Source organism: Penaeus japonicus, unplaced genomic scaffold (assembly GCF_977035675.1).
Source record: "Penaeus japonicus unplaced genomic scaffold, GWHDUDI00000001_assembly GWHDUDI00000006, whole genome shotgun sequence".
NCBI lineage: Eukaryota > Metazoa > Arthropoda > Malacostraca > Decapoda > Penaeidae > Penaeus > Penaeus japonicus.
In genome coordinates this window covers 2,500,631-2,513,130 of record NW_028234408.1, presented here as the reverse complement: position 1 = coordinate 2,513,130, position 12,500 = coordinate 2,500,631, and the positions used below count along the sequence as shown (strand labels likewise).

The 12,500-nt window shown below is 43.5% G+C and overlaps 2 protein-coding genes across 2 annotated transcripts in view; both read right to left on the bottom strand.

Annotated features, from left to right (window-relative positions):
* The window catches only part of wgn (Tumor necrosis factor receptor superfamily member wengen), a 21,167-nt gene extending 18,233 nt beyond the window's left edge, over positions 1–2,934 (bottom strand). Inside the window, exon 1 of the mRNA XM_043011261.2 lies at positions 2,796–2,934. The gene's annotated coding sequence lies outside the window, so the exon portion shown is untranslated. The remainder of the gene's footprint in view (positions 1–2,795) is intronic.
* Positions 2,935–5,758: 2,824 nt separating this feature from the next.
* Positions 5,759–11,535, bottom strand: LOC122250013 (meiotic recombination protein DMC1 homolog). Its single transcript, XM_086537560.1, has 3 exons — positions 11,200–11,535; positions 10,007–10,252; positions 5,759–6,787 (listed from the first exon to the last, which is right to left on the bottom strand). Exons 1-3 carry the CDS (start codon positions 11,419–11,421, stop codon positions 6,230–6,232), a joined length of 1,026 nt encoding a protein of 341 aa, XP_086393686.1. The 5' UTR covers positions 11,422–11,535; the 3' UTR covers positions 5,759–6,229.
* Positions 11,536–12,500: the final 965 nt, after the last annotated feature.

Below are 12,500 nucleotides of genomic sequence, written 5' to 3'. Positions count from 1 at the left end.
GAGAGAGAGAGAGAGAGAGAGAGAGAGAGAGAGAGAGAGAGAGAGAGAGAGAAGAGAAAGACAGAAAAAACAGAGATAGACAGAAAGAAAAAAAAGAGAAAGAGAGAGAAAAAAGAGAAAGAGAGAGAGAAAAAGAGAAAGAGAGAGAAAACAGATAGAGAGATAGAAAAAGGGAAAGAGAGAAAGAGAAAAAGAGAGAGAGAAAAAAAAGAGAGAGGAAAAGAGAGAGAGAGAGAGAGAGAGAGAGAGAGAGAGAGAGAGAGAGAGAGAGAGAGAGAGAGAGAGAGAAGAGGAGAAGGGGGAGGGGGCGAGAGGCGCAGGGGGGCGCTCTCCCTCCTCGCGGGCAGTCCCTCACGCGCGCGCTCTCCGCCCCACCCGCGTCGTCGCTAGACCCCCCCCGCGCTCGCGCGCTGGCGCTCTATCGCGCTTCTCTCGTTCTCTCTGCGCTCGGCTCTCTCTCTCTCTCTCGCCTCTCTCGCCCCGCCTCGCTCTCCCCCCGCCCTCTCTCTCCCACCCCCCCCCCCCCGCTCTCACCCCCCACCCCCCCCCTCTCGCTGCTCTCTCTCTCGTTCTCCTCTCGCTGCGCCTCGCGCGCGCTCTCTCTCTCCCCTCATCGCTTCGCTCTGCCTTCCCTCACCCCCCCCCGCTCGCTCTCGTCGGCCCCCCCCTCTCTCTTCTCTCGCCCTCCTAGCTCTCTCTCGCTCAGTCTCTCCCGCTCTCTGCCTCTCTCTCCCCCCGCTCTCCCCCCGTCCTCCTCGCCTCGATCTCCCTCTCTCGCGCGCCCGCGCTCTTCCTCCCTCTCTCCCCTTTGCTCTCGCTCTCTCTCTTTGTCTCTTGCTCTCTCTCTGGGCCCTCTCCTTCCTCGCTCCTTCTCCCCCTCGGCTCTTCCCCTCGGCTCGCGCTCGCGCTCTGCTCCCGCACAGCCTAAATCCTACCGTGTGCCCCGGAGCGCCACCGACCCGCCAGAGCCAACGGTCAGCCATTGAGGCCCAGTAGCCCTAGGGACTGGGCTTATCCATTCTGAGCAATACACCCCCGGTTAACTTCGCAACCATGTACATACCTTATTCCTGAGTGCCAAATCGTATGAAATCCATTCAAAAAATGGTGTGCATTTATCTGTATGAGTTACTGTTTGAGTGTATAATAATATTTATCTTTATATTTCTATTTTGGTATTTGGGCTTAAGACTGTGCATATGCACATGTATGTGTTATGTCAGAACTTTTGAAAACAGGACAAATAAATTAAAATCTTCAACTTTCACTACCTTATGCAAGCCTATTCAGACATAAATATTTCTCTGCATGGTAAAGTGTAATCAGTTACTGTGTATGACAATGTATTTTCCTATGATGATAATCACAAAATTAACCACATGACATATATGCAATATGCATACATAAAAAAAAAATGATCACATATCAAAATAGGAAGATAAAAAAAGTTTCAGAAGTTTATATTAGCAATGAGAAGTAAAGAGGTGAAAATGATGTATATATTTATTTGTGAGTGATTGAGTGAGTGAGTGAGTGAGTGAGTGAGTGAGTGAGTGAGTGAGTGAGTGAGTGAGTGAGTGAGTGAGTGAGTGGAGTGAGTGCGTGAGTGAGTGGAGTGAGTGACTGAGTGACTGACTGAGTGAGTGAGAGTGACTGGAGTGAGTGAGTGGAGTATTTGGAGTGAGTGAGTGAGTGTTTAGTTAAACATTTAGGGGGGCTGGCACCTGAGTTCATATCACCCTACTCCCTACCCAAAAAAATATTAAAACAAAAATAATAACAAGAATACTGATTATTACATTAATAATAGCAATAAAATATAATAATAATAGTAAAGAATAATATTCACTAATAATATTTTAGGGACTGTACGTATGTGTTAATCTACAACATAAATAGGATCCAAATTAATAAAATAATAATTAATCAAATATAAAAAAAAAACAAAAAAACTTAATAACTATCCCCTTTCTAATTCATATTTCCTCCTCTTAAGTGAACTTGGAGCTTAAACACCTAAAACGGAACAATAACTGCATTCATGTCGTATTTTCTCCGCACAATAAAACCCTGTCATAAGAAAGAAAAGACAGTCCATACAAACCACCAGAAATTTTAGAAAATAGTGAAGGTCCTCAGCAAGGGTCCTGAGGTATTCCAGTCCTTAAGAGTATACTTTCAAATTGTGTTTTCTCACAATCTAAGACGGGTTTTTTCCCAATAACGCATCTCAGTGCTGTGCAAAGTTCAACCCAAAGCCAAAATCTAATGCCCCCTTCACATGTTCACTAAAACACCTTTTGTACCTAACAAGGTATATGAGTCAGACAGGAAGCCTGAGTTGGTGGCCTTCAAAATGCTAGACTTCATATCCACTGTCTAGTTCCACAGACACTTTTTCTGACCTAAATTCGATGTTAATACAATAAAATTCAGTGTATGTTTTACAAAGTATCATGCGAATGCCTGAAATTAGTATGCATTTCACATTTCTCTGACAGGCAGGCCATCATGGACACCCCCTACCCTTTCCCCGAGTCTCCCATGGCCGTATCTGACCCGAGTCTTGCCTTCTGTCACTACACCCGAGAAATTTACCCATTAGGTAGTCTATTTCTATACATCTGCCTGGACATTTCACTTGCCTATATTCGACTTCTCTCCTTGGCCAGACCACCTGTTACTTCGTGACCTGAACCTGCCGAGGATACCTGCTCAGACTAACACCCTTTACCTTGGTAAATTTCACATTTACTCATCTTTACAAACTGTAGAAACATGCTTATATCCCTTACCTTCGTCCTGGTACTTAGTATTTTCTGTTTTTAATCCATTTTAGTGGCAAATTCATCTTGGCAAATGGGCATTCACTACACACAAACATAAGACATCTTGATATAATTACAATGAGACTCGCTGTAGAGAGTTTGCCCGATGCCCAGTCCGGTCGCGCTACAGACGGGCTAGCCACCGAGCCTCGCCATAATTTCATTCATTAGGTGTACAAGTAGCGACGTCACAGCAGAGGCGGCCAATGGTGATGCCGTTCCGTACAACCTCAAGGCTGCGATGCCGCGGGCACACTTCTGGACGTGGGCTGAATGGCATGAATGGGCCGCAGTCCCCCATGTGCCTCCACACTGCCCTGCCCATGCCCAATATCACAGTATAGTATTAGCAGCAACCACAAACTCCGCCTTCACCAGACATACATCCTGCCCGGGTGGCCCTGCATGCCACAGCCACCACTGAATAATTCATGCACTCGTCAGGCCATAATGGCCCGCATACCAGTCGTTCTTGCTGCTTTCTACAATGCCACGTTTTTGCAAAGTCTGATGCACCTGGTGCTGGAAGAGTAATGCGTAAATATTCCAGGTTTTCCTTATTAATGGAAACGGGCACTCATGCCCTGTCCATTGGTGTCTGGAATACCACCAGTGCATGTTATCATCGCATACATGATGACCATTAGAAATAGTATCGGGTGAATGATGATGATTTTTTGATAATGCAACTGAATTGAAAATTAAATTGTTATTTATATTTTTTTATATTATTTTATCTGTCGCGACATTTGTTAAGCAAAATTTTGGCAAGCTTTTTCCATAGCCAGTATGTATGCTTAAGATGTCTTTGATATTGGGTCTTTGTACAAATACTTCAAGTTTCTTGAATAGATTACTTACTAAAACTAGATTTTGATTTAAAAAAAGAGAGGAAATAACATTTACGCAATCCTACTCCATATCATTTCCGACTATCTAAAATTTGAATCGTGAAAAAAAACATCGTGAAAATGCCTTTTTCAATATCATTTCTCCCGCGAATATGCATTTCTGTAATACAATTATTTTATTATTTATTTATTTATTTTTGCCCTCAAATGTGTCATTAAACGTGCATTTTAGTATGTTTTGTGTTTGATATGTTTCACTCTATTAAAGTCACGGACGAAAAGTGACAATTAAGTGTTCACAGTGACAGATCCAGGCGGGGCGTGGCCGCCTCTCTCACACTTTGCGCCCCCCCCCCCACAGAAATACATGGTATACACAAATATATATGAATAATCGAAGCAACGATATAAACACGGTTCTCCTAAAATTAACTTACAAAACATCGACTGAAATTGTGTGCTTAAAATTTCATGTATGTCATGTTTCTTCCTTCTTTTCTGTGTCCATGAGGGGCTAATTATCCTACATTCTGTTGATATCATGTAACATCAATAAAATTGTGACAGCTTATTCCAAATTGCTCGGGAAAGAACTAAATTGCTATAGCTCGTTCTATACGCTATGTAGTTTATGATAATGCCCTCTCGGTGCTTGGCGGACGTACCCATATACGAATCCCGTACTTTTTCAATCATTCTAAGTTTGCTAATGAATTTCCGTGTTTCAGTGAATAAAAATACGATTGTGGGAATGTGTTGGAATAAAGTAGATTAACTGTCATTCTGATGTAGCTTTGATGTTATTTTTTTTAAATATCCACAATTAATATGCAAGATATTAGTATCATGCTACCTATTTTTTTTCTCTCTCTTTTTTCTTTCTTCTTTCTTTGTATGAGTAGGCTAAGTATTAAGATATTTACTGTCACGTGTTTTGGTGTTATTACAGCGGCCTGTTTAAACGTATCTGTTTCGCATATTCAATACTTGTTTCTTACATGTATATATTTTTTCTTAGTCCTTCAGATTTTACAGTGTAAGAATATCCTTATCCATTTCCATCGAGAATGAATGAAATTTCCTCCGTGTTTTTTCCTTTCTTTTCTTTCTCTTTTTTGCATGACTGACATATATTCTTCTTCACGCAAAGGGCCAATGCAATTCACTTTAAACTATCTCGCCTTGCTGAATCATCCAGATTTGAAACATATATACTGATTGTTGCTTTAACAGTTATAACCAAAAACCTACACGATTGAATACCAACATCACAAGAAAAAAATAAAGATGCAATACCTGATCAACACTGACATTATTTCCCTTGGTGCGTGCAGATTCTTAAATAGACCCCTTTCAATTATCTTAATAAAGAGTTTGATTCCCCTGAATGGCTGTGTTCAACTCTGCCTTACGTAAGATGACTTGGCATTACCTCCCAGACCCTAGACGCACACATCATTTTATAACTCGTTTGTGAGAACTGGCTTAGTGGCTTCTTGGGTGGGCGACACTAGGCAACAGCTTTGCTTTCGTTAAACGCTGATCTCACTCTTCTTGCAATCGAGATAAAATCTATACCCAAGTTGATATAACGAGGTTTTGGTTTAGTCTCGTGCAACAGGTATGCGGATTAAAGATTCAGATATTGATAACGACGGGATGTTTTGCGTATACTACAGGCATCAGGAAAAGCGATGCTTTAACAATGCAAAAAAATATCTAATAGATACAATACAGAATATTCAAGTAAAGATATGTAACATCACATTACATAGCATTTCAGCAACACGGTGAAAGAGACACTTGCAATCGATTATGGGAAGCGCATTGCACTCACTAATAATGCACGAACAGAATAATTACTGCCAATCAGATTAGATACCTAAGTAACATCCGGGTTGGTGTCTCATTGTATGTCTGCCACTATGTGCCGTGACCTTGGCTCGCTCTATATCAGGCTATACATGCAGCCGGAGTCTTGGCTAGCTGAGATCACCGTTCAACTTGTCCCAAATAACTTCAAGGATTATTCACAATAAGATATTGTCTTTGTTTTCTGGGGATTAAGTAAATGCTAGATTTATATTCTGAAGTAATCATTTAATTCCAAGTAGAATCATATTCAGTGTGAAAACGTCTAATAAGAGTGTTGGGATCAAATAAATACAATGCTAGCGTAAGGAGGACATGTATGCAATCATGTCCCAATGAGCAGCATACTAAAATCATTCATACACCATGAAGATGTACAACTAGAGCTATCCATAACACTGATCGCATGACCTGAATCAAGCATGTGATCTGTAGCAAAAACCTGTATCTACACTATTTTGTAATCAAATTGACACGTCCACTTTAGAAACTAAAATATGAGTAATCATTGTTTAGGGTATACATTGTCGATAAAGAAAATATAATACAAGCAAAATATAGTGACCTGAAATTATCTATCTCAATTCAGTTGAATCTTACTACAGTGAATTCGAGGACCCACATATGACAAAGAAAACTGTAGTTGAAACAAAGAAACACCTTCACGAGTAAACATGGCTATTCCTTCGCGTCAGCAATACCACCTGCAGTGATAGCGAAGGTGCACTCGTTCTCAGGCAGTTCGGGACTGTCGTAGATCTTTGCGATGCGAGTCTCGCCGCGCCCCTTCCGCAGACACACCCTGGTTGTAGAGGCATGAGCTAGGATGTGGCCGCCAATCGGTTTCTTCGGGTCTGCCTGGAAGGACATCGCAGCTCCTGGATCCGCTGTCATCTGATTGGTGATGAAGACAGACACGTTGTATTCCTCGCTGATCTTCTGCAGCCGCGACATGTACTGCGCCAGTTTCTGCTGTCGGTCGGCCAGCTCTCCGCGGCCACTGAAATCGACCCGGAACAGAGCCATGACAGAGTCCACGATGAGTAATTTGAAGATGCCAGGCTCTTCGTGGAACTGTGCGGCGACGTGGTCTAGGATCTCCAGCTGGTGCTCTGAGGTGAAGGCTCTGGTGTAAAGGACGTTGTCCAACACCGCTTCCTGTTCGAGGTTGTAGCGGTCGGCGATGGGACGCAGGCGGTCGGGCCGGAAGGTGTTCTCCGTGTCTATGAAGATGACCTGTGCGGGAATAGGGTGGATGGCATGTTAGAGCGGTTGTCATGCAGTATCATGAATTTGATATCGATGTTTGTATAATTAATTTTGTTTACGCTTCGTATGTTTATTTCAATGGCAAGTTTTCAATTTAATTACCGTTTATTCGTTATCACTTTTATTGTATTAGACACAGGTTATCACAGGTCCATGCAACGATAAAGTAGTGTTTTTATCGTGTATTTTTATCAACATTTTGCTCTCGTAAGTACCAGTCGCCATCGTAAAAATGAAGGTCAAATTCGATAACGATTATGACTTGGATATAACGACTCCCACTATTACTATGATTTCTTTTTATTTCTACGTGGTGATAATTTCACCTTGCAAATGCGATAGAAAAAAAACACCGAAGTAAAAGCCTACATCAACCTACCTTTCCCCCGGAAGCCTACATTAACCTACCTTTCCCCCGGAAGCCTACAGTAACCTACCTTTCCCCCGGAAGCCTACATTAACCTACCTTTCCCCCGGAAGCCTACATTAACCTACCTTTCCCCCGGAAGCCTACATTAACCTACCTTTCCCCCGGAAGCCTACAGTAACCTACCTTTCCCCCGGAAGCCTACATTAACCTACCTTTCCCCCGGAAGCCTACAGTAACCTACCTTTCCCCCGGAAGCCTACATTAACCTACCTTTCCCCCGGAAGCCTACATTAACCTACCTTTCCCCCGGAAGCCTACATTAACCTACCTTTCCCCCGGAAGCCTACATTAACCTACCTTTCCCCCGGAAGCCTACATTAACCTACCTTTCCCCCGGAAGCCTACATTAACCTACATTTCTCCCGAAAGCCTACATTAACCTACCTTTCCCCCGGAAGCCTACATTAACCTACCTTTCCCCCGGAAGCCTACATTAACCTACCTTTCCCCCGGAAGCCTACATTAACCTACCTTTCCCCCGGAAGCCTACATTAACCTACCTTTCCCCCGGAAGCCTACATTAACCTACCTTTCCCCCGGAAGCCTACATTAACCTACCTTTCCCCCGGAAGCCTACATTAACCTACCTTTCCCCCGGAAGCCTACATTAACCTACCTTTCCCTCGGAAGCCTACATCAACCTACCTTTCCCTCGGAAGCCTACATTAACCTACCTTTCCCTCGGAAGCCTACATTAACCTACCTTTCCCTCGGAAGCCTACATTAACCTACCTTTCCCCCGGAAGCCTACATTAACCTACCTTTCCCCCGGAAGCCTACATTAACCTACCTTTCCCCCGGAAGCCTACATTAACCTACCTTTCCCCCGGAAGCCTACATTAACCTACCTTTCCCCCGGAAGCCTACATTAACCTACCTTTCCCTCGGAAGCCTACATTAACCTACCTTTCCCTCGGAAGCCTACATTAACCTACCTTTCCCCCGGAAGCCTACATTAATCTACCTTTCCCCCGGAAGCCTACATTAACCTACCTTTCCCCCGGAAGCCTACATTAACCTACCCTTCCCCCGGAAGCCTACATTAACCTACCTTTCCCCGGAAGCCTACATCAACCTACCTTTCCCCGGAAGCCTACATTAACCTACCTTTCCCGGAAGCCTACATTAACTACCTTTCCCCGGAAGCATACATTAACCTACCTTTTCCCCGGAAGTCTATATTAATCTACCTTTCCCCCGGAAGCCTACATTAATCTACCCTTCCCTCGGAAGCCTACATTAATCTACCCTTCCCCCGGAAGCCTACATTAACCTACCTTTCCCTCGGAAGCCTACATTAACCTACCTTTCCCTCGGAAGCCTACATTAACCTACCTCTCCCCCGGAAGCCTGAAACCTACTTTCCCCGGAAGCTATAACTACCTTTCCCCGGAAGCCTACATTAACCTACCTTTCCCCGGAAGCCTACATTAACCTACCTTTCCCCCGGAAGCCTACATTAACCTACCTTTCCCCGGAAGCCTACATCAACCTACCTTTCCTCCGGAAGCCTACATTAACCTACCTTCCGGAAGCCTACATCAACCTACCTTTCCCCCGGAAGCCTACATTAACCTACCTTTCCCCCGGAAGCCTACATCAACCTACCTTTCCCCCGGAAGCCTACATTAACCTACCTTTCCCCCGGAAGCCTACATTAACCTACCTTTCCCCCGGAAGCCTACATTAACCTACCTTTCCCCCGGAAGCCTACATCAACCTACCTTTCCCTCGGAAGCCTACATTAATCTACCTTTCCCCCGGAAGCCTACATTAACCTACCTTTCCCTCGGAAGCCTACATTAACCTACCTTCCCTCCGGAAGCCTACAGTAACCAACCTTTCCCCCGGAAGCCTACATTAACCTACCTTTCCCCCGGAAGCCTACATTAACCTACCTTTCCCCCGGAAGCCTACATTAACCTACCTTTCCCTCGGAAGCCTACATCAACCTACCTTTCCCCGGAAGCCTACATTAACCTACCTTTCCCTCGGAAGCCTACATCAACCTACCTTTCCCCGGAAGCCTACATTAACCTACCTTTTCCCCGGAAGCCTACATTAACCTACCTTTCCCCGGAAGCCTATCTTTACCTACCTCTCCCTCGGAAGCCTATTTCCCCCGGAAGCCTACATTAACTACTTCCCCCGGAAGCCTACATTAACCTACCTTTCCCCCGGAAGCCTACATAACCTACTTTCCCCCGGAAGCCTACATCAACCTATCTTTCCCCGGAAGCCTACATTAATCTACCTTTCCCCCGGAAGCCTACATCAACCTACCTTTCCCCCGGAAGCCTACATTAACCTACCTTCCGGAAGCCTACATTAATCTACCTTTCCCCCGGAAGCCTACATCAACCTACCTTTCCCCCGGAAGCCTACATTAACCTACCTTCCGGAAGCCTACATCAACCTACCTTTCCCCCGGAAGCCTACATTAACCTACCTTTCCCCCGGAAGCCTACATTAACCTACCTTTCCCCCGGAAGCCTACATTAACCTACCTTTCCCCCGGAAGCCTACATTAACCTACCTTTCCCCCGGAAGCCTACATTAACCTACCTTTCCCCCGGAAGCCTACATTAACCTACATTTCTCCCGAAAGCCTACATTAACCTACCTTTCCCCCGGAAACCTACATTAACCTACCCCGGAAGCCTACAGTAACCTACCTTTCCCCCGGAATCCTACATCAACCTACCCCGGAAGCCTACATTAATCTACCTTTCCCCCGGAAGCCTACATCAACCTACCTTTCCTCCGCTGTACGTCCCAGCATCATTGGGAATCTGTGCCGTGACGCAGAGGGTGTGAGAGATCTGCGTCTTGCCCGTGCGGAACTCCCCGAACACCTCGGTTATGGCCATGCTCTCGATCCCGCCGCCGAGGAGCGAATCCAGCTCCGCGGATCCCGTGCTGACGCGGAACACGAGTTTCCGCCTTTCGCACATCACCAGCGCTGTCACGAAGCCATCGCCTCCGCTCAGTTTAGCTGCCACCTGTCATGGGAATTTGATCTTTAGGAAGGATAGGGTATACATGGGTTTCCAGATGCTGTAGTTTATGCGGTGGTAATGTCACGGAGCTTTAAATGTCTTTTTTAGCTGACCTGCTTCGGTGGATCCATAGGGGGTTAACTGACCTAACCTAACCTAACCTAACCTGCCCCCCCCCCCCCTTCCCTACTGTAGAGCTTGCACCCTCCCCTCCCCACCCATCTGCCACCCAATTTTTTTAGCTTTCAGTTGTTATGAAACTGTTATTGTATAACACAACTCTCGCGTTTGTTTATAAGCTGCTCAAATAACTAACCAAACAGGTATTTTTTTCCAGTTCAAATATTGCTAACTTGGCCCATGAGTTGAAATAGATCAAGTTTATTATAGACAGATCTAGTATTATACATGGTATTACATTACATAATCATTCATCAAATCACCTCGTTTTTCATATATAGTAATCTCATTATTACTTCAATTCTCAACTTGAAAAATATGAGTCGTGAATATCAGGAAACCACAAGTACTGCAATGGAATGCATTTTTATCGCTTTCCCGTGGAATATATTTCGAAATCATATGCACTGAAGCTGCTGTAACACTACATGTAAATAATACAGGTTAAAAGAGAATGTTTTTGACTATGATTTTTTTTACGTGTATCAAAATCCGTAGCGATAGCGAAGACTGTTAAATTTATTTTCCTCCTTTTTTAGATGAAGAATCACTTAGTAAGGTATTACCGGAAGTTAATCCCCAACTTCACACATAAATAAAACAAATCACAATAAATCCTTTCTGTAAAAACTTACACTTACAACCCGACACCATAGCAAAATACAGCCTACAAAAAAAAGAAAAAAAAAATCAAAAATTCGATTTTGCTCCGATGACCAAACCTAAAACACCACAACCACACTAAATACTACCAATAAAATGAACCTAACCTCCTTAATCTTGTCTACTTTAGCCTCGGAGATGCCCTTGATCATACAAAGCCTGCGTCGAGTGGTCATCTGTATCCCCCTGACGGTACATATTCCCGCAGTCTTCAATTTCTTGATGTCCGCCGCGTTGATGCCATGTGCCTGAAGCTCATCAATGTCCGTGAAGAAGCTGACCTCGTCTTCTAGGACCAATTCTTCGGCGTCTAAAGCTTGGTCTTCCATTCCGATTCTTCTAAGTGACGGGAGATTGGGGAGTGTGTTGAGGTTGGATTGTTTTCTGTGAAGGAAAGCGAGAGGAAAAAATCGTCGACTTTGCTTCGCTTGTTGAGATTTTTTCCCGCCTTTTTGCGTCTGGTTATTTTCCACCGGTTGTTTACATGAGTGTTTTGGTACGATCGGGATTGGATAGTGATTGAGGATGGTTTTCATATGATGTCTTGTCAAATAAGAAAACCGTTATTGCTTTTTATTTCCAGAATACTCCAATATGTTGTGAGTAAATTTCCCTGTGAAAATAACAAGGAGAGGGGAAGGGGGAGACGAACGTAAATGGCGATGCATTTTCCGCGAAAAATAACATGTTTGCTGCGTATCATACTTATTGAATTAGTACTTATATCATTGCCGTATACTGACTAGTTCGAGAAAGCTTAGAATTAACTTATCATTAACGAAAGCTAAAATGATTCATGGTTCAATGCGGTTAACTTTTTTCATATTATGAATATTAAATAGTGATACATTTCATAAGTTTGTACGTCCGATGTTTAAAGTTATGAACATTTAATAAGTGCACGGATGATACCTACATGATTATATAACAAGAAAAATAAATAAAAAAGACAGGGAGTACATGATACAGATACATATATAGTAGGCCTACCTAGATGTTTTCAAATCATATGGTAAGACAAAGAAATAGACATACAGAGACAGACAGACAGACAGAGACATATCGTGAGAGAGAAACAAAGACAGAAAAGCAAAGAAAGAAATTATATTAGAAGAAGAGGGAGTACAGACACGTAGAGAGGTATAGCAGGAGAGATAGTCAAAGTTTAAATGATATATAATATGGAACATACCTATATATCTAAAGTGTCAAAGTGCATGGCAAATCATATCATATTATCACAGAACAATACTTAACCCCTGAGAAACAAGAGTGACAGAAGATTAATCGTATAATACATACACACTGATGCGCACTTAAAGCTATAACATGAGATAGGTAAGCATTCTACCTCACAATAATTGCTATGCACATCAAAAATCCGTATTACATTTACATAGATAACTAA